The 20028-nt window shown below is 39.4% G+C and overlaps 1 protein-coding gene across 7 annotated transcripts in view; it reads right to left on the bottom strand.

Moving 5' to 3' along the window:
• naaladl2 (N-acetylated alpha-linked acidic dipeptidase like 2) overlaps positions 1–20028 on the bottom strand; it is a 318477-nt gene that overhangs the window by 53603 nt on the left and 244846 nt on the right. For all 7 annotated transcript variants that reach the window (XR_014536332.1, XR_014536333.1, XM_083558491.1 and 4 more), the window contains one exon: positions 7256–7351. Coding sequence is in view for 5 of the 7 variants with exons in the window: in XM_083558491.1 (XP_083414617.1) it covers positions 7256–7351 (96 nt within the window). In the remaining 2 variants the exon portion in view is untranslated. The remainder of the gene's footprint in view (positions 1–7255; positions 7352–20028) is intronic.

Genomic DNA, 20028 nt, shown 5'->3' with positions numbered 1-20028 from the left:
TTGTATGCTTTCTCTAAATCCACAAACACACAATGCAACTCCTTCTGACCTTCTCTATACCTCTCCATCAACATTCTCAAAGCAAATAAGGCATCTGTGGTGTTCTTCCTCAGCATGAAACCATACTGTTGCTCACATATGGTCACCTTGTCTCTCAGCCTAGCTTCCACTACTCTTTCCCATAACTTCATGGTGTGACTGATCAAATTAATTCCCCTGTAGTTCCACTTCCTGCTTCACCATCTCCACACCATCCAACCTTCTCTCTCTCTCTCTCATTTTCCTTGTTTATCAGCTGCTCAAAATACTCCCTCCATCTACTCAACACACTCTCCCTACTAGTCAACACATTTCTAACTCCCTCCTTTATTGCTGTAACTTGCAGCACATCTTTCCCAGCTTGCTCTGCCTGGCCAATCGGTAAAAATCCTTTTCTCCTTCCTTAGTGTCCAACTTCTCATACAGATCCTCATATGCCTTTTCCTTGGCTTTCGCCACAACCCTCTTTACCTGCTGCCGCATCACCTTGTACTCCTGCCTACTTTACTCATCACTCTGTCAATCCCAGTTCTGTTTTGCTCCTTATGCTGTCCTGCACTTCCTTATTCCACCATCATGTCTCTTTGTCTTCCTTTCTATTTCCAGATGTCACACCAAGTACCTTTCTAGTTGCCTCTCTTATCACTTCTGCAGTAGTTGCCCAATCATCCAGTACTACTTCACCACCACTGAGCCCCTGTCTGACCTCTTCCCTGAATCTCATACTACAGTCTTCCTCTTTAAGTTTTCACCATCTTATTCTTCTTTCAATCCGTCCTCTTCTCTTCTTCTTTTTCACCTCCAAAACCATCCTTCAGACCACCATCTGATGCTTGTCTAATTACACTGTCCCCTGCCAACACCTTACAGTCTCCAATCTCCTTCAGGTTGCATAGTACAATATAGAACATAGTACACCTGTGTGCACCGTTAGCCACTCTTATACGTCACCCTATGATCATTCTTCTTCTTAAAATAAGTGTTCACCACTGCCATTTCCATCCTTTTAGCAAAATGCACCACCATCTGCCCTTTCACATTCCTTTCCTTAAAGCCATACCCATCACCTCCTCATCACCTTTTGTCCCTTCACCTACTGGCTCATTTAAATCTGTCACAATCAGCAAGCTTTCATTCCTAGGTACACATTTACATTTGCGGCATTTAGGAGATGTGGTAGAAGTGGTACAAGGTAGAAGGTACACCTTCTACCACTTCATCTATCTCACTCCAGAATTTTTCCTACTCCTCCATCTCACAACCCACTTTTGGGGCATAGGCACACAGATGACATTTATCACCCCTTCAACTGCCAGCTTCACGTTCATTACCCCATCAGAATCTCTCGACCAATCCTTTATTAAATTCTCTTTCGTGATCTGCATATTAGATTTTTTTTTTTTTTACATTTTATGGATGCCCTTCCTAACGCAACCCTCCCCATTTATCCGGGCTTGGGACAAGCATTAAGAGGGCACTGGTTTGTGCAACCCTAATGGCAGGGTTGGCTCCATCCTCATATGCTGGAGCAAATTTGGAGAGAGTTTGCCGGGATGGAATCCGTCTCCTCCTGTTGGCCGACCATGGCGTTACCAAATGCCCCAAAGCTTTACCAAAGCATTTCGATGCATTGTCTCATTCCCTCAGGGAACTAGGGTTACATACTTAACCTAGAGATGTTCCCTTTGGGGAACACCCCAAAATGTTTCGACGCAGCTTGAGTTCCTGGAAGGGTACCCTAGTTCCCTGAGAGAACTAATGCTGTGTCTCTGTGCCACTTGCCCTGTGCTTTATATAGCTTCCTGGTCACCCCACCAGTTAAACCACACTAGTCAGAAAAGTCAGCCCCAGTTCCAGTGCACCTCTACTATACCAACTGTTTATGAGCACATAAAATTACTTATAATACATTATAAAAAAAATGTCAGCTGTTACTCAGACACTCTTGGGTAAAATATTAAGCTATTAATGTCCTTAACAAGTTATTGTTAAAGAAATAGTAAGAATGTAACAAATGCTCTCTTGAGACTTCAGGAGTGTTATTTTACTTTGCTCAATTACTTTTGCTGCAGTGAACTGTTTTAGGGAAAATTTTACTTATATAGTTTTAGTGTTCACAAAAGTAAAATCATAATGATTTAAATGTTTAATGTAAAAATATTTTTTTACATTTTTGGGATTTTGTTCTCTGACCAATGCTTTTGTCATTTAAAGCTTAACATTTAGCCAGAGTGAATATTTGAGATCTGAGTCAAGCGACCGGTTACATTAGTACATTTGCTGTAACATTAGCGATAGAAACTATGTAAATACAGTGGGTCCAAATACCTAAAGCCCTTTGATGAAATGCTACATTTCAGAGTTGACACTCAAACTAACATAGTCTCTATAAATGTGTGAAAAAAATTCATGATCTATTTTAAATCCAATCACATTTCAAATGTCATCTGAACATGTTTTAGAATATCACATATGGTCACTATTATAGATTCTGACCTAGAAATAATCCTAGAAAATGCTAATAAAGTTGAGAATGTTAAATATTTAAGTTATTGTACATTTTCTTTCTTAGTGTAAAACTTAAAATAAATTTTTTTAAATGGTATTGGATACCAATACCAATTCTTAATGTGTGTCAGGAATCCACCCACCAGGCTGCCTATTCTGTTGCTCCCGGCATTAATGAGAGACAGGTGTCTCTCGTTACCGATTACCCATATAAGCTCTCATTCCCCTCTCACTCGCGTCAGACCTACTCAATGGCTTCGGACCCTGACCTAACTCAAGACTGCCAGCCTTGTTCCATGGATTACTCTCCTTCAGTGGATTACTCTCCTTCTGTGGATTACTTTTGCTCCTAAGATTACACCCGCGATCAGGACTCATCACTTGTTACGGTTCGTGAAACTCTCCCCACTGTCTATGTACTGAGCGCTTCAAATAAACATGATAGAGCTACTCCTGCTTCCGGCTCATGGTCCGCACCCTGACAGAAGGTCGGACCAGTACCGAAAGAGGAATCGCCCGAGAGCCCAGGGGAATTCCCAGCTCGCTTCTCCAGTGAGATGGCCGAGTGGGGGGGATTCCTACGGAGCGTTGGCTGGTACGTAGATGTGCAGTCATCCCAATTCCCCACAAAGCAGGCCAAGATCGTCTTTTGCATTTCCCTCCTTTCTGGAGATGCTCTTTCTGTAGCCAGCAAGCTCTGGAGCGTGAAAGGAGGAAATTTTGGCTCATATGCTAAATTCATTAGACAACTCCTGGGGATGTTGGGGATGACAACGGCAGAGCTCCATGCCTGCACCTTCAGTTCCTCCGAGCGCTCTGCTCCAGAAATCCCACAAGCGTGCCGCTCTGTCCCAGAGTTCCCACGAGTGCGCCGCTCCGTCTCAGAGTTCTCACGAGCGCCGCTCCGTCTCAGAGTTTCTATGAGTGCGCCGCTATATTTTAGAGTTCTGCACCCTGCCGAGGACGTCGCTCAGAATTCTCCGGTTTCTTGGCGGTGTGTTCCAGGCCTCCTCCTTCGACCCTGGACGGTTACCGGGGCCTTCCTCGGAGTGCCCTGGCCCGCCTGGTGTGGGTGGTAATTGGGGCGTCAGGTGCCACCCCTGGAGAGAGGGGTAATGTCAGGAATCCACCTGCCACATCCTCGGCAGCTGTCACACTGCCTCGTTCTGCCACTCACCTGTCTCTCATTACCGATTACCCATATGAGCTCTCATTCCCCTCTCCCCTGACAATGCAATATTTTTTTTGCCTTATCATTTTTTTGCTTATAAGATTTTTATTTTGTATCATTATACAATTTTAGGTGCTGTGCATATTTACTCTGAATAAATGTAGAAACATATATAGTAGTTACTCCGTTTTTAACATTGATATTTGACTTCTCCACTTTTATATCTGACCTGCCAGAGGTACACTGAGCTAGAAAATAAGTAAAATAAATCATTATGTGTTAACAATTATATTGTAAGGAATATTGTCATAATACAACCTTAGAGCTGCAGTGCATAGGATTTCTTTGGGTAAAATGGTAGAAAAAATACATGTATTGAGTCTAGCAGAAATACTCTAAAACACAATGTTCCTGAGCTGTTGTGAGTCGCTGTGACAACCTTGTAAAAGAAATTCACAGTAATTACCGTTACTCTACAGGCACAAATTGGCAGGATAATGTGGACACACGTCATATTCTAAGTCACTAAAACCAGCTCCTACGTCAATGTGCCAGAAATAACTATAGCCAAAGACCTGATTAACCGACTATCTCGCTAGGATTGGCTTTATCCAGTTTTTTTTTTTATTTTAATGATCATGATGAGTATGAAGATACACAAAGAACACTGCAAAATCTAAATCAAAGCAATTTATTTAGAAATTTCCATTGATTTTTTATTAAATATTAATTTGATAGGTTGGGGAAACATTATTATTGTACACTAGTAAAATGAATTATTTTTCCGCTATTGATGTGTTAATACTTAATAATAATTATTATTATTAATTACTCATTTAGTCACAATGGTGTGAGTAAATGTAGGTACAGATGTAGAATAAGGAGGCCTGGAGTGCTGTCAGCATTCCAAATCATTCCAATTCAATAGATTTGAGGCCAGAAGCCTATAGCAGGGTAAGATCTACCAGTTCAACCTATGTAAACCAAATCTCCTGCTTTGTGCATAAGAGAATTGTCATTCTGGAACAGGTTTTGGTATCCTAGTCAAAGACATCCAAAAACAATCGTATGCTTCCAAATTTGTGTTAACAGTTTGAGGAAGAAGCACAAATACTGGCAAGTAGCTGGAAAACATACTTTGTCCATATAGTGTAGATATTTTTACATCTTGTAGGTTAAGATTCCATTACGTAACCTAAAGCTAGTGAACACATTAGTTTCATGATATAATGGATAAAACCCAGCTGCCTTTAACACTATATCAAGCTGTGTTTTTTTTTTTTTTCTGTTTTCACCCCCCCAAAAAAATGCTAGCATGTTGTACCACTTTTGATCATGAGTGGCAAAACTTATCTTAAAGTCTAATAAGACATCATGGATTTTAGAAAAAAAAAAAAAAAAACACTTTTTTTTTTTTTTTTTACTATATATTTTTTTTATCCTTGTGGGCAAAATCTGACATAAATTTGCAAATTTGCAGAAGGCACACTTGAGAGTAAAGTGGGTAGGAGCGTCGAGCAAATAGGAAATATGTTTACGCTTATGATGCACAGCATCCATGTTAGAGCTATGAATCATGTGCATGTGTTATTTCTGAAACATGTTCCCCATGTGCTTACACGATGTGTGTGACTGCAGGCATTTCTTTTACATCAACAAAAAACTTCTGCATGCATAAATAAATCCTATCATGTAATTCACCAGAGACACACACACACACACACACACACACATGCCCACATTGCAATAAAACATCACTTATACTGTATGTGATTATTCCATCTACATCACTTGCATTTTCCGAACAATATTCTAAACAAATTTATGTTAAATGTGAATAAGTTCTAGTCAAGGTTAAAATTTTCTTTTAAAACAACAGTATTTAAAATCTGATTCACCTTTCAGACAAATGAGCACTGTAAACCCTCTCTTGTTGTTTGAATGTTTTTATGATATCCCCCCCCCTTTCTTTGCTCCCTCTCAAAGTATTGCATTTGGTGTAGTCCCACAGGACCTCTAGACCAGGTTTAGAAATTCAACCTAGCGTGTGTGTGTGTGTGTGTGTGTGTGTGTGTGTGTGTGTGTGTGTGTGTGTGTGTGTGTGTGTGTGCGTCTGTATCTGTGTGTGTGTCTGTATCTCTGAGAACACGTTCTCCTCTCTCACTGTTTTTTATTCAGGAAAGATTTTTAGTCCTTCTTTCCTGATATTTTGACACTTCCAGGTTTACACATTGAATTCCAAATCAGACTCAAGATGGCTTTCATTTCTTAACACCAGTAAAGTTTAAACATTAGGCATTAATAAAAATAAAAAAATGAAACTAAAGCAGCTATTGTCAGCTGTTGTACAGTAGCAGAGCAACAGTTCTGAAAGTCATTAAAATGTTTTTCTAAACATTAATAATTTCATCTCCTGTAGTAGATCAGCTGCTGTGGCCAATCACATTCATTTATGCAAATTATTTAGCTGAAAGTAGCTCATCAGGCCAAGTCGCCTGCTGGTCTGCACTATCACCACAACAGTACATTATAATATCCATTAACAAAGTATACATGCAGAGTTTAAAGGCAAGTGACAACTGCTTGGTAAAATACTATTGGTAAGATACTACTAATGAGACTTTACATTAAACACACACACACAGACTAATCAAACACTGTTCAGGTGAACACAATCAGGTAGCAGGTCAATGACAGGACAGGGACGGAGACAGGGCAAAAAAGGAATATAAATGGTGCACAAATGTGTAATAAATAAAAGAGCATAAAGAACTAATTAAAAAAAAAAGCACATGAGATGTTATGGGAATTGTGATGTGTGGCAAGCAGAGGAATTTATGACAGTGTGAGAATCCATATTTCCAAATTTGAGACAAATGCTCTTGTATTCTCTAAGTCACAAATAAAACATAAGCTAAGAACCTGGTTTAGAATCTAAATCCCAGACGAGGTGTTTATTGATATACAGCCTGGAAGTACTCTTTTAGTATGCGCATTTATGTGGAGAATGAATTATGCTCATCCATCATAATCGCACATTGTTGTTTGCCAGGGATGTTAGAGTGAAGAAAAAACACAGAGCCCTGCCTTTAAGCTTCTTTTCCAAAGCGACACATTTCACTGTGCGCTACTTTAAGCGATGTCGCCGTGTGAAAAGAAAAAGAACAAGTCTTCGAAGGTGAGGAATGAAAAGTCTTCAATGTATTTAACTGCATCCAAAAATATGATGGTCTATTTAAGAGTCTGAGATTATTATCGAGTTTTGCACTCGGCCGTTTTTAAAATTCATAAACAGGAGAAATAGGAAAGATTCAGTTTTAAGTAGCAGTAAAGCGAATGGTTTGTCAGGAAGCAAAACTTTCACGCTAAGCACACCCAAAAAAAATACACTACCTGTCCTCATGTCACATTTAGGTTCTGCCAAAACTAAATTGGTGACTATGCAGACAATTTTTAATTCATGCTACTCAAGAGCAATCTGACAAAAGCTGAATAATTAAAAGGGTCCTTTACCTGGAATTCAGTGAATAAACATACCTTTGCAACGGTTTCATGAAGTCTGAAGGTGGGGTCCAACGTCTCTGCTAAAGATGATTTGAAGGGGAAAAAGGCCTCATAGAGGAAAGGAGCAGTCTAGATTAAAAATATATGCAGAGAACACAAAAAAAGACATGAGCCTTTTCAAATATGACAGAGGACCTTTCAAGCTATGCTACTACATACGTAATGGATTCCGAAGGGGCATTTGAACCATGCTTCTCATTGCAATAACACATTAAGCCTCACTATTCAATGGCATACACCACTTCCTTGTTCAATGACACTTCAATAGCTTCTACAGCCAAAAGAGAGCTCATTATAAAAATTCCTATTCATTTCAAGGGTCACAGCAGCACAGTAGATATGTGCTTCAACGAGGGCATACATACATCCTATACATACATCATCACTCTGGCCTCTGAAAGATCATGTAGACTCAATAATTTTTTTTTTTCCAATCTGAAATGTAAACATTTGTTTACATTTTTGCTAAAGATCTCCACTAGGATGTGTTTTCTACTGTGTAAGGAATCACTAAGATGCCATTCATTCCTTGGTAACACTATTTTTAGGACCAGAAATCAGTCAGCATTTAATGATCAATAACTGCATTTGTGTGCGACTAATTATTGATTTGTATGTCATTACCAGCTATTTATAAGGTCATTATTAATTATCTTATTTCGCCCATTTACATTAGTTTCCTAAAAATGAATGTATTAACTATAAATAAATGGGACTAATAGCTTGTATTGTACAAAATACACACTATATAGGTGCTCCGTGCACTGTGTGAGTGTGTAGCTAATAAGCATGACATAGATATAGAATTTATCCTTGTTCTAAAGCAAAAACAAGTGTAAATGGGCTATAGGACAAGAAGAATAAGAACCAATGAAGGCTTGTAATGGCTTAAAATAAACTTGCAGTTTGTACTGTATGTAGAAAAAAATAACACACATGTTCCATTCATATATAAATAAATCACATTGTTTGCTGTTGATTGGGAAAAATATCAGACAGTGACAAACCAGAAGCCTTCAACCATGTAAAAAAAACCACACAAAAACAAAAAAATTGTGTAAAATGGCTTGCGTTGAAAAGCTGAGGGTGCTTTGAAAAGCCCACAAAATGACAGCTCCTGTTTCTACTCCATCTGCCCCTTTATATTCTTTGTATTATCCATGCAAAAAAGCACAACAAAGACAGATCCACATAGAAGATTAGAGGCATTAGATGCAGTGCCACATTGCCCACTCTACTCTTCATCTCCCTGAAGACCCGACCTTGATGTTTTGAAGCACAATGGTCTATTACACAAGCATTTGTAAGGAGCCATTTTGTATCAGTTGATACTACATGACCTCAGGCAAACAAAAAGCAGCGCAAGACCTTTCCTATAATAACCCCTTTTGCGTAATAATACTCTTCTGGTGGTCTGATGGTTCATAAGAGGTTATTTTGAACAAAAAATGCATCTCCTTCACAGAGTCTAAGAGAGTTCCAAAGCTGCGCTCTTTGCAGGGCAATTTAAATAAAATCCCATTACCTTTTTTTTTTTCCCAAAGAATTTGAGAGCAGACTAAAGCTGTCAAGACGATGTAATCTCCTAGTTAAAGCAAGCCACAGAATGTGCTGAGGTTCCTCAGGGATGTGTCCTTGGCCAAGTGACCTTTTATTGCACAGTTAATAAAATAGGGGACCAAATATAGAACTATAAAGAACTTCTGCAGGATTATTGAGCAAGTTACTATTATAGCTAGCCTCTAAATTATAAAGGGATAATGTTACCAATTAGAATAGATGTGACTGCCTAGCAATTCAGCTGGTCAATTCAGTCGATGCAGAAACTATACATACTGAAAGACATACAAGGGGACATACTGACCCACAGTTGTCTAATAATCCCACATTTATATCTATAGAAACAGAATTTAAACAGTGAAGCTGACGCTAAACAGTGATCAATTCTGTAGTAATGTAGCACTCTTGTATAATTCAGTCAACGGAAAGAGGTTCCAACACAGGAACTGGGCAACAGCCAAATAGCATACAGAATGGTTTTGCTGATGAGGGTTCTTTACCCTTTGCAACACATCCTCAGAAATATGGAACAAACAATACTGTGAAGCACTTAGCACACAACTAATATACATTAGAGCTATCAAGCCTGTAGGCAGTGGCATGCCAGAGCTCACCAGAGGTTCCAAGAAGCCATTTGGAGCTGCTGGCGGACGACAGGAGCATGAAGGAATAATCACAGTCTCACCACCATGCCGAGTGGGACAAACACTGTTTATGCAAGCTGCAAAATGAGGCTTTAAATGGAGTAATCAGCATGAGGCGATATATCAGGCTGCGCTAAAAAGTCTAGCTTTGAAGCATGGGACAGTGTGCCTGGAGCTGTTTAGCTCGACAGCCTCTCCCAGCAACCAGAACTAATGTTCTATTGTTGGTAACAAGCTGTATGAATATTCATCTACAGTGAGACAGCAATAAGTGGAGGTGTTAAGCAGCACGCAAGGCCGGCAGAGGGAAATCATTTGTCGCATCATGTAGCAGTCACTAATTCCATTGGCCACACACCTCAAAGGAAGTTATAATGCTTAAATTGGCCAGTAAAAAAAATACTAATTAGTTAATAAAAATGTCCTTGAAAAAAGCTGTTCAAAAGCAAAGCATAAAGGCTGTTTCTTGTGGCTATATTGTAAATGGCATATATATATATATATATATATATATATATATATATATATATATATATATATATATATATATATATATATATATATATATATATATATATATATATATATATATATATATATATATATATATATATATATATTATAGCATTTAAGAATAATAGCTGATTGTAAACTAGCTGATTGTACAAAACATCAAAAGACCAGAGGAAATAAAAAAAGTTGCACAAGATCTAATGTTGAAAGAATATACACTTTCAGATTGAGAAAACACAAATGTATATTTTGCAAACATTGAGAGAAACTGTTGAATAAATGATGAGCTTGGACTAATACAGTAATTTCTAAATCTCCTTTTTATGTAACTCACAGATATTATAACAATTCACATTTCTATTATTTATACAAGCTAAAACAAACATCAGTATCATTCATTATGAATCAATTTTCTCAAATCTCTCCATCAATTGCTATTACAGTTTCTCTCAGTTGCTTTGGAGCATTTCTCAAATCATCCTTAATATTTGCAAACCAGTAAGTGCATTTTCAAAACAATTTGTACAAGCAGCACAATACATTGGATTTCTTGCAAAAGCCTTCACTTTTCTTAAAATCCTTAGTTCATCTCTCAAAAGTAAGTATTTGTGTCAATAAACATCTCATTGCCATCAGAATAAAAAGTCTTTTAGTCACTGTTCACAAACAAGATCGTCAGAATGTTTAGTCATGTTGTCAGTATGACGGTGCACAGTTTCGGTATTTTTTCATATGAAGTACTGTTTGGATTACCATGATTGAACATGCACAAGGCTGGATTTCGTCTGTATGGTATATATGAGTTTCAGCAGCACAAATGTATTTATTTGATTGCAAATTTAATTTACATTGATTGCATGAGACCGGACAGGATTTACACTTTTACTGTACTGTACTAGTGTTTGTTAATTTCTTGGTTGTTTATTCATTTTCAGAAGTCATAATTTTGTGTTTTGCTGTCTGCATACGCTCACCAATTGAAGGTTCATGAGATTCACCTTCAACCTGTTTTAGAGAACTAATTGATTATTGGTTGATCTGATGCCATACACTCCCCTTCATTAGTAAAATTGAAGTTCCCCATACAGGAACTCGAGCTGCATCACAGCGCTTTGGGAACGCCTCGCGTTGTCCATGCTTTGAACCATGTGTGAAATCTGGCCACTAGGCAAGTCGTGATGTCATTGGCGGGCGACGTCGCGACAACCAGGAGCTACAAAATGGCTACACGGTGGTAGCGACATTAGCTTCTGCTTGTTCAGGTAAGCGCTTTGTGTGAGAGATTCTGTTCAAGCATGGCTAGCAAGCAAAAATATCGGCTGTGTGTTCATCCTTGTCTGCTATGGCCCTAACAGGAAGGGATTCCCTGCCATAAGCAGACTCTCAGCAAGTGGGTATTGGATGCTATCTCATCGTCTTTTGAGTCCTCCGATCTCACCGCTCCGCTCGGGGTCAAGGCTCACTTCACTCAGAGTGTGGCTGCCTCTATGGCTTGGTCCACTGGGGTCCCACTCCAGGACATCTGTGACTCTGTGGACTAGTCCACCCAGCTGACCTTCATCAGGTTTTATGACCTTGACCTCAAAGCCACTCCGGGCTCCTCTGTCCTACGTGCTTGTGAGGTTGTGAGGCTCTCACACACTAAGCAGGGTCTGGTCAGTGTGGCGTTTTCAAAGCGTTCCGACGCAGCTCGAGTTCCCGAATGGGGAACGTCTCTAGGTTACGTATGTAACCCTAGTTCCCAGAGGGAACAAGACGCTGCGTCCCTGGGCCACACTCCCTGCATTCCTGCGCCACTTACCTTCTCTTTTTTGCAGAAGCTAATGTCGCTACCACCTCGCAGCCATTTTGTAACTTCTGGTTGTCACGACATTGCCCGCCGATGACCTCACGACTTGCCTACTGGCCAGATTTCACATGTGGTTCAGAGCGTGGACAACACGAGGGGTTCCCAAAGCGTTTCGACGCATCGTCTCGTTCCCTCAGGAACCCTCAGTTTTTCTCAGTTGCTTTGGAGCGTTTTGCAGATCAGAAATTAAATTCTCAGAACTACTTATTTAACCTCCACATCATTTAGTCATTTGTGCTCATCATAAAAACATTTCTTGTTGCTTTGATCAAATTGTGTATGCTTTGGTACATTATTATTTTTTTTGATTATGTACAATTGTCTGCTATTTTCTACATTATCAGCTGTTAATGCCATGTTGATCAAAATATATTATACTGGTTTCACCTAAATAGTCTTAACCCCAAAAACATCCTGGTTAATTGCTTAAGTCATTGAATGCAAAATGGTTCCATTGACAAAGGCATTGACACTTTTCATTCTGATAAGATGAAAATACATCATTTCAAAATACTTACTTTTGAGAGATGAACTAAGAGGTTCGAGAAAACTATAGGCTTTTGCAAAAAAAATCAAATTTGTTGTGCTGTTTGTAAAAACTGTTTTAAAAATGCAAATATTGCAAATATTTAGGATGATTTGAGAAATGCTTTAAAGCAGCTGAGAAAAACTGTATGCCATGAACTGATGCTGAGATGTTTTGGAGGTTAAGACGATTTAGGTAAAACAGCAAACACGTGTACACAATCTATTAAATGAATGCACTAAAGCATTCGCAATTTGATCAGAGGAGCAAAAAATTGGTTTTGTGATGTGCACACTTGACACTAAATGACATGGAGGTTAAACAAGAAACATGCATGTGTCTCTTAAAAACGATAAATGACTAGATGTTTTCAAACTTTTCACAGACACTGTCAAAAAATTACTACTGAGGTTAATGGGCATTAGAGGTATCCAGATGTCTAAAAGCACTCTCAAAAATTTTTTTATATTTGCATTATTATTAAATAAATAGTTTGAACCATTCAAGTCAAGTGGCTTTTTTTTTGTCATATCAACCATATACATTTCTCTAATTCTGATGTGCTACATTAAACAGCAAATGGACACAAGGTAACACAAAACGAACTACAACAAACAGACGTTTACACAGGGCTACATAAAATGCATGCATAGAATTGTTTGCTGTAAATAAGTTGTCTATATAAAAATAAATACTATACATAGAATTTGACAAAATAAGCAAATCTATTTCAATAAAAAAATATATATTATTATTATTATTATTAGAATTATTATAAAAATTGTGTGATTTTAGATCTGAAGTTATATGACATGATCTTACAGTATATACAGTCAGTCTAAAAGAATTATTAATTAAAAAATATATATATATTGCTGTATATATGTCAGGCGCAAAGAACGTACTGGAAACCAAGTGAATTCAACGACGGCCTTTTAATGAGCAAAAAAAGGGCAAGGCAGAAAGCACGAAACTAAATAGCACCCAACTAGGGTAAACTAACCCAGGAGAAAAACTGTGGCAGAGTGAGAACAGATAACACACAGAATCTTGCATGCTAAGCGAAAACCAAACGGAGTAGCTTGGGTAGTCCGGAATGTTCATTAGCCTAAGCTGTAGAACGGACGATGAGCTTGTGGATGAACGGGGTTATTATAGTGTTGGGACTGATTTGGACCAGGTGTGGATGATTAGTAAGTTGGTGAGCTGCTTGGAGTGATTGAAGGGATTGGCTAGGGTGTGGCTGGTGGATCCCTGACAATATAACATTAGACTTGCTTAAGAATATACAGGGTTACAGTAGATACTACAGTAAATGTGAGCAAACCAGTCAGTACTGTTTATTCCAAATACAAAATTATACTAGGCATGCATAATAGATGGATTGCATCTCTAGTAAAGTTTTGTAGACAAGCCTAAAATGTTAAGCACACACTTGCCTTTAACATTCAATTGTTTTGGGAGCGGTTGATTAGTTCAGTCAGGTGTATTATACAGCACTTCAGATCTAACCACAGCAGATGCGTCTGATTTAAACAAACCTAGCCAACTCAAGACAGTAGGATGCACTAATGATTGCTTTGTGCTTCTCTCTTTCCTGGCCTTAGCAGCCTCTATCTGAACAGTCCAGAGACAGCTACAGATGGGCTCAGGTGGGTAGCCATTCTGTTTGCTATTTTAAACCCAGACATGGGAGATTGTGATCAATTAGACTGCGAGAGTTGTGTGTGTGTCTGCTGCATTGCCTTAGGGTTTCTTTGCTGAAGTAGACTTCAGAGAGCCTTTGTTGAATCTGACTGCACCCTACTGAATCGAGACACAACAGGGTTCCAATGTATTAAGAAATCTGTCAGCAAAGACTATTGACCAATGCTGTTATGTCCCCCACCCACTTCAACTTGCTGTGCATGAGCATATAACTCAGTTATAGTGTAATATCATTTGTAATGCTTCACATCATATTATAATTTTGTGGTCTGGTGTTTAAGAGAAGGTTTGGAATGATGTGTTTAATTCAGTTTTCATATTTCCAGGAGATTCTCTGCTACACTAAATGTGGCAGTAATGCAGTGCATAAAAATCATGGTCTAGTAATTTCAATGACTTCTCAACAAATATCAGAATGGGAAAAATGAATTGACCTCATTGACTTTCACCAATGGGTGTGTAGCAGTATTTCACAAACCATTGATCTCCTGGGATTTCATGCACAACCGTCTCTAGAGTTTACAGCGAATAAAATAATGCATCTAGTGAACAACAATCAATTGGATGAAAAAGCCTGGTGGTCAGATCAGGGTTAAATAGAGAAACAGAATGGTGTCGTGGCATGCAGAGAAGCATCTCAAAATGCACAGCACGTAAAACCTTTGAGGCAGACGGACTACAACAGTAGACAACCACCACCACTGTTAGCCAAAAACAAGGATATTAGAAACATCACACTGCACTGTTGCCAGATGATTGGCTTGTGCATTAGGCTAGATAATAGCTTATAGTAGACTTAATTGTCTGGCACACTCAAATCTATGGCTGGTAGCTGGACATTACAATGGTTGATCCTGCTTGATGATGAAAGCATATACAGTATAAATTTTTTGTACTGTAAATGTACACAATGTATTGTAAACCTCTAAATGTGGCAATGTTATTAAGATACAAATGTATTAATTGTCGTATGAGTCTTCTGAGAAACTACTCGGAAGTTATGAGTCCAGAAGGTCATAGTTTTTAGTTAATGCTGGTTTAGTTAACTGGGCAGTTTATTTCATTACCAGCAGCCCAATATCCTATTTTTTGTAGAAGCTGAGCGCAAATCAGAAATGAATAGGATAAAACTAGGGGGCAATTTGCTTCAGTGATCTTTCGGTTCTTGTAAACCCCATATCTTAAAAAAAAAAAACATGCCAAAGTGATTAGCATCCAGGCTGTAGCTCTTTTCTCTAAGCAGATGGTGAGGGCAGGCTGGGTTCCAGGCTTATACTGAGCAGATATTACCTCTGTCCAAACTAGGTTATTGGTTTGTGACAGATCTTTGGCCAGACAGATATTTTTTTCAAGTCCAAACATCTCCATCTATGATCCCATTGCCCCTTAAATTCTGTTTTTTAGGTTCATGGTGAAATTACAAATAAATTCAACTGCTTTTAAAATTGTAACATCTTTAAGATTACAACATTATGGAAGATGATTTAGTATTACAGCATACTGTAAGTTAATAAGGCCTATTATAGGAAATGGTACAAGTAAATAAGCATCCCTGCAACTAAACAAGTCCTATTCAATGTTCAATGTTTTAGTGTAATGCAAAGACTGCTTTCTGCTTTTAAAGGGGCATTTTTAACCAAAATCCCCTCTGGTGAACTCATACATTTAAATGTGTTGCAATCGTCAGTTACTATGTGACTTGTTTCAATTGATACAGACCTTTAATTTCAGCACTACATAAGTAATGTACAGACATGTGAAAATTACAGAACATCATCTCTGATTTAGTCCTGATTACTAAAATCTCAGAATTCTATGGTTTTAGTAATCAGGAAATAGCTAAAATGTTCTGGTCATTATAAGGTCTTTGAATTAGGTAAATACAACCTCATATAAACAACACTGACAATACATGACATATTATGCCGTGTATTCACAACTTTTGCCTTAGTTTACTGAGATTTGCAGGCATTTGTTTATGCACAGCTCTCTTAAAGTCCTGCCTCATTTCAGGTCTGAACACCTTGATTCTTTTTCAGCAATTCTGTTGTATATTTGCTGGTGTGCCTGGGATCATTGTCCTGTTACATAAGCTAGTTTTAGCCTAGCTTTAGCTGTCAGTCTTAATGACCTCAATGACTCAACAACTGCACGATGCCTAGGTTGGCTGCGAAACAAGCCATAATATTCACTCTTCCACCATCATGCTTGACATTGTTTGGGCTGATATTTGTTCGGATGCATCTTTGTAAACCTAAGCCATGATGCCATGTTAATTTTAGAGAGAAAAAGCTTTCACCTGGTAACCTTTCCAAAAAAACCCATAATTGTTCAGTTTTTTTTTTTTATTGTACTGTCATGAACCTTCACCTTTTACTTGCTAACTGAGGCCTGTAGAGACTGAGATGCAAATAGTGTTGTTTTTTCCAATTTCTCTGAGCATTTCACATTCTTACTATGGGTTGAAATTGCTGGGACAATTTTAAACTGTTTTGAATGTTTTTTACTTGTAAAATGAACAATTGAAAAGTTACGGTAGAAATAATGGACTTTAAATTGTTTAAAAATGGCCTCATAACCCTTCCCTGACTAATAGGCAGAAAAAACTTCCACAACTCTGACCCCAGACGCATGTGGAAAGGCATCCAAACCATCACAGACTACAAACCTACAGCTCGATCTCAACCAACCAGCAGTGCCTTCCAACTGGATGAACTCAATCACTTTTTTGCTCATTTTGATCAAGGCATTGGACATTTCACCTTAACCATAGACTCTTGCAGAGTGGATGCAAACAAGGCAGCTGGCCCGGTTGGCATACCGGGATGTGTTCTCAGAGCATGCGCTGGACAACTGGCACAGATTTTCACTGACCATTTCAACCTGTCACTCTCCCAAGCCACGGTTACCAAGCACAGGTGGAGACAAACCTGGCTAAGAAGACTGCAAACATCCTATCCAGCTAATCCACCCGCTCGGCACAGTATGTCTACACCTGGTGGGATTGGGTAAATAGAGGGTGTGCCATTAGCAGTTCCCTCATCTTTGTATTCATTCTGTTCCAGTGCTGCTACTTCCGACACCGTATTCATTCCCTACGAACTTTGGTTTATTCTGCCATAACCCTTAGTCCTTTGCAGGTACCAGCTTTGCATCGACTATAATATCACTGAACCACAGACAAAAATCACCATCCAATGATGGCCCATCAGAGACTGCTCTGAATTTGCCCCAGGGGGCCAGTGGACAAACTGTAAGAATGGTCAGATCTGTTCATGATCCCAGACCCCGAGAACTGCCATGCAACTTCATGAGGCCAGAACCCGAGAACTACCATGCAACAAAACAATAAACCTTCTAATCTAAACAGAGGATCTCTTTGATCTGAGGAGAAAAAGCCATTTGTTCAGCTGCCCAGTCACCCATCATTGAGACCCCTCTTTCCCTCCTGGGAAGATGGCCGGGTCATGGAAAGGTGACTTAGAAGGTCCTGGAGTTCAAGCTACTTTACTTGCATAATGTAATAATTCAATTTTGTAACAAAGTGCAATCCATTTGAGTAATCATTTACAGCCGTGCGAGAAAGACTATCACACAGCATACCTTCACCCACACCAGTGTATTCCATCGTTGGGACATTGGGTGGGCAGCCTACAGCTGCATCATCAAGAGCATACTGACCAACTCCATCACTGTATGGTACGGAGGCTCCACTGTGTGTGAACGTAAAGCCCTGCAAAGGGTGGTCAAAAACTGCCCAACGCATTACTGGCACTCAACTACCTGCCATTGAACACCTTCACCACAGCAGATGTCTGCGCAGAGCTTACAACATTATTAAGGACTCTTCCCAATCATAAACTGTTTGCATCAAGAGGGAGATACAGGAACATACTTACCAGAACCAGCAGGTTCAGTGACAGCTTTTTTCCATTCACTATGACACTACTGAACTCTACACTAAACCATTAGATCCCTTTATAAATACTGTATATAACCGTCTATACAATTATACATATAATGTACATATTACATGGCTCACACTATGATGAGCCACCTGGACTACATGAAAGGGAATTATACAAAGATGCTGTTTGTGGACTACAGTTCAGCTTTTAACACAATAATTTCCTCCACATTCTGCTGCTCTGCCAATAGATCTCTAACTTCCTGACAGACAGACCACAAGCCGTACAGGTTGGAAAACACACCTCATCCACCCTCACACTCAGCACTGGAGCTCCCCAGGGTTGTGTTCTGAGCCCCCTGCTGTACTTACTGTACACATACGACTGTGTGGCTACTTCCAACTCCACCACCATCAAGTTTGCTGACAACACTGTTGTGGTGGGTCTGATCTCCAACAGCAATGAGACGGCCTACCTACAGGAGGGTAAAAACCTGGAGAGATGGTGCCAAGAGAACAACCTTCTCCTGAACATCAGCAAGACTAAGGAGTTGATAGTGGACTTTAGCACGAAGCAGGAGCGGTCATACCAACCGCTAAACATCAACAGGACCCTAGTGGAGAGAGTAGACAGTTTCCGGTACCTAGGTGTTCACACAGGACCTGTCTTGGTCCTGTCAACACCCTGGTGAAGAAGGCCCGGCAGCGTCTGTACCATCTGAGACGCTTAAGGGACTTTAAACTACCCTCTCAGGTGCTAAAGACTTTTTACACCTGTACCATTGAGAGCGTTCTGACAGGTAGCATCACTTTCTGGTTCGGGAACAGCACCATGCAGGACAGGCGAGCCCTCCAAAGGGTGGTGCGTTCAGCTGAATGTACCATCCACACCAAACTTCCTAACCTGCAGGACATTTACAGCACGTGGTGCCGGACCAGAGCCGGGAAGATTGTGAAGGGCCATCCCAGCAATGGACTCTTTTTTTTGTTGCGTTCAGGGAAACGCTTCCGCTCCCTGAAAGCGAACACAGAGAGAATTATTTTATTCACAATAGAATATAGATAACATATCAAATGTTGAAAGTGAGACATTTTAAAATGTCATGCCAAATATTGGCTCATTTTAGATTTATTAAGGACTACACATTCCAAAAAAGGACCAATTTGCAACTTATTAGGTCAATTGGTTACATGATTGGGTATAAAAAATGCCTCTCAGAGTGGCAGTGTCTCTCAGAAGTCAAGATGGTTAGAGGATGACTAATTCCCCCAATACTGTGGCAAAAAACAGTAGAGCAATATCCGAAAGGAGTTTCTCAGAGAAAAATTGCAAAAAGTTTTAATTTATCATCATCTACAGAGCATAATATCATCCAAAGATTTAGAGAATCTGGAACAATCTCTGTGCGTAAGGGTCAAGGCCGGAAAAACTATACTGGATGCCCTATGATCTTCAGGCCCTTAAACGGCACTGCATCACATACAGGATTGCTACTGTAATGGAAATCACAACATGGGCTCAGGAATACTTCCAGAAAACATTGTTGCTGAACACAATCCACCATGCTATTCGCCGTTGCCGGCTAAAACTCTATAGGTCAAAAAAGGAGCCATATTTAAACATGATACAGAAGCGCAGGCATTTTCTCTGGGCCAAGGCTCATTTAAAATGGACTGTGGCAAAGTGGAAAACTGTTCTGTGGTCAGACGAATCAAAATTTTAAGGTCTTTTTGGAAAACTGGGATGCCATGTCATCCAGACTAAAGAGGACAAAAACAACCCAAGATGTTATCAGCGCTCAGTTCAGAAGCCTGCATCTCTGATGGTATGGGGTTGCATGAGTGCGTGTGGCATGGGCAGCTTACACATCTGGAAAGGCACCATCAATGCTAAAAGGTATATCCAAGTTTTAGAACAACATATGCTCCTATCCAGACGTCGTCTCTTTCAGGGAAGACCTAGCATTTTCCAACATGACAATGCCAGACCACATACTGCATCAATTACAACATCATGGCTGCGTAGAAGAAGGATCCAGG

This window comes from Silurus aristotelis, assembly GCF_946808225.1.
Source record: "Silurus aristotelis genome assembly, chromosome: 13".
NCBI classification, from domain to species: Eukaryota; Metazoa; Chordata; class Actinopteri; order Siluriformes; family Siluridae; genus Silurus; species Silurus aristotelis.
The sequence above is the reverse complement of the archived record's forward strand: the minus strand, read 5'-3'. Positions and strand labels throughout refer to the sequence as shown.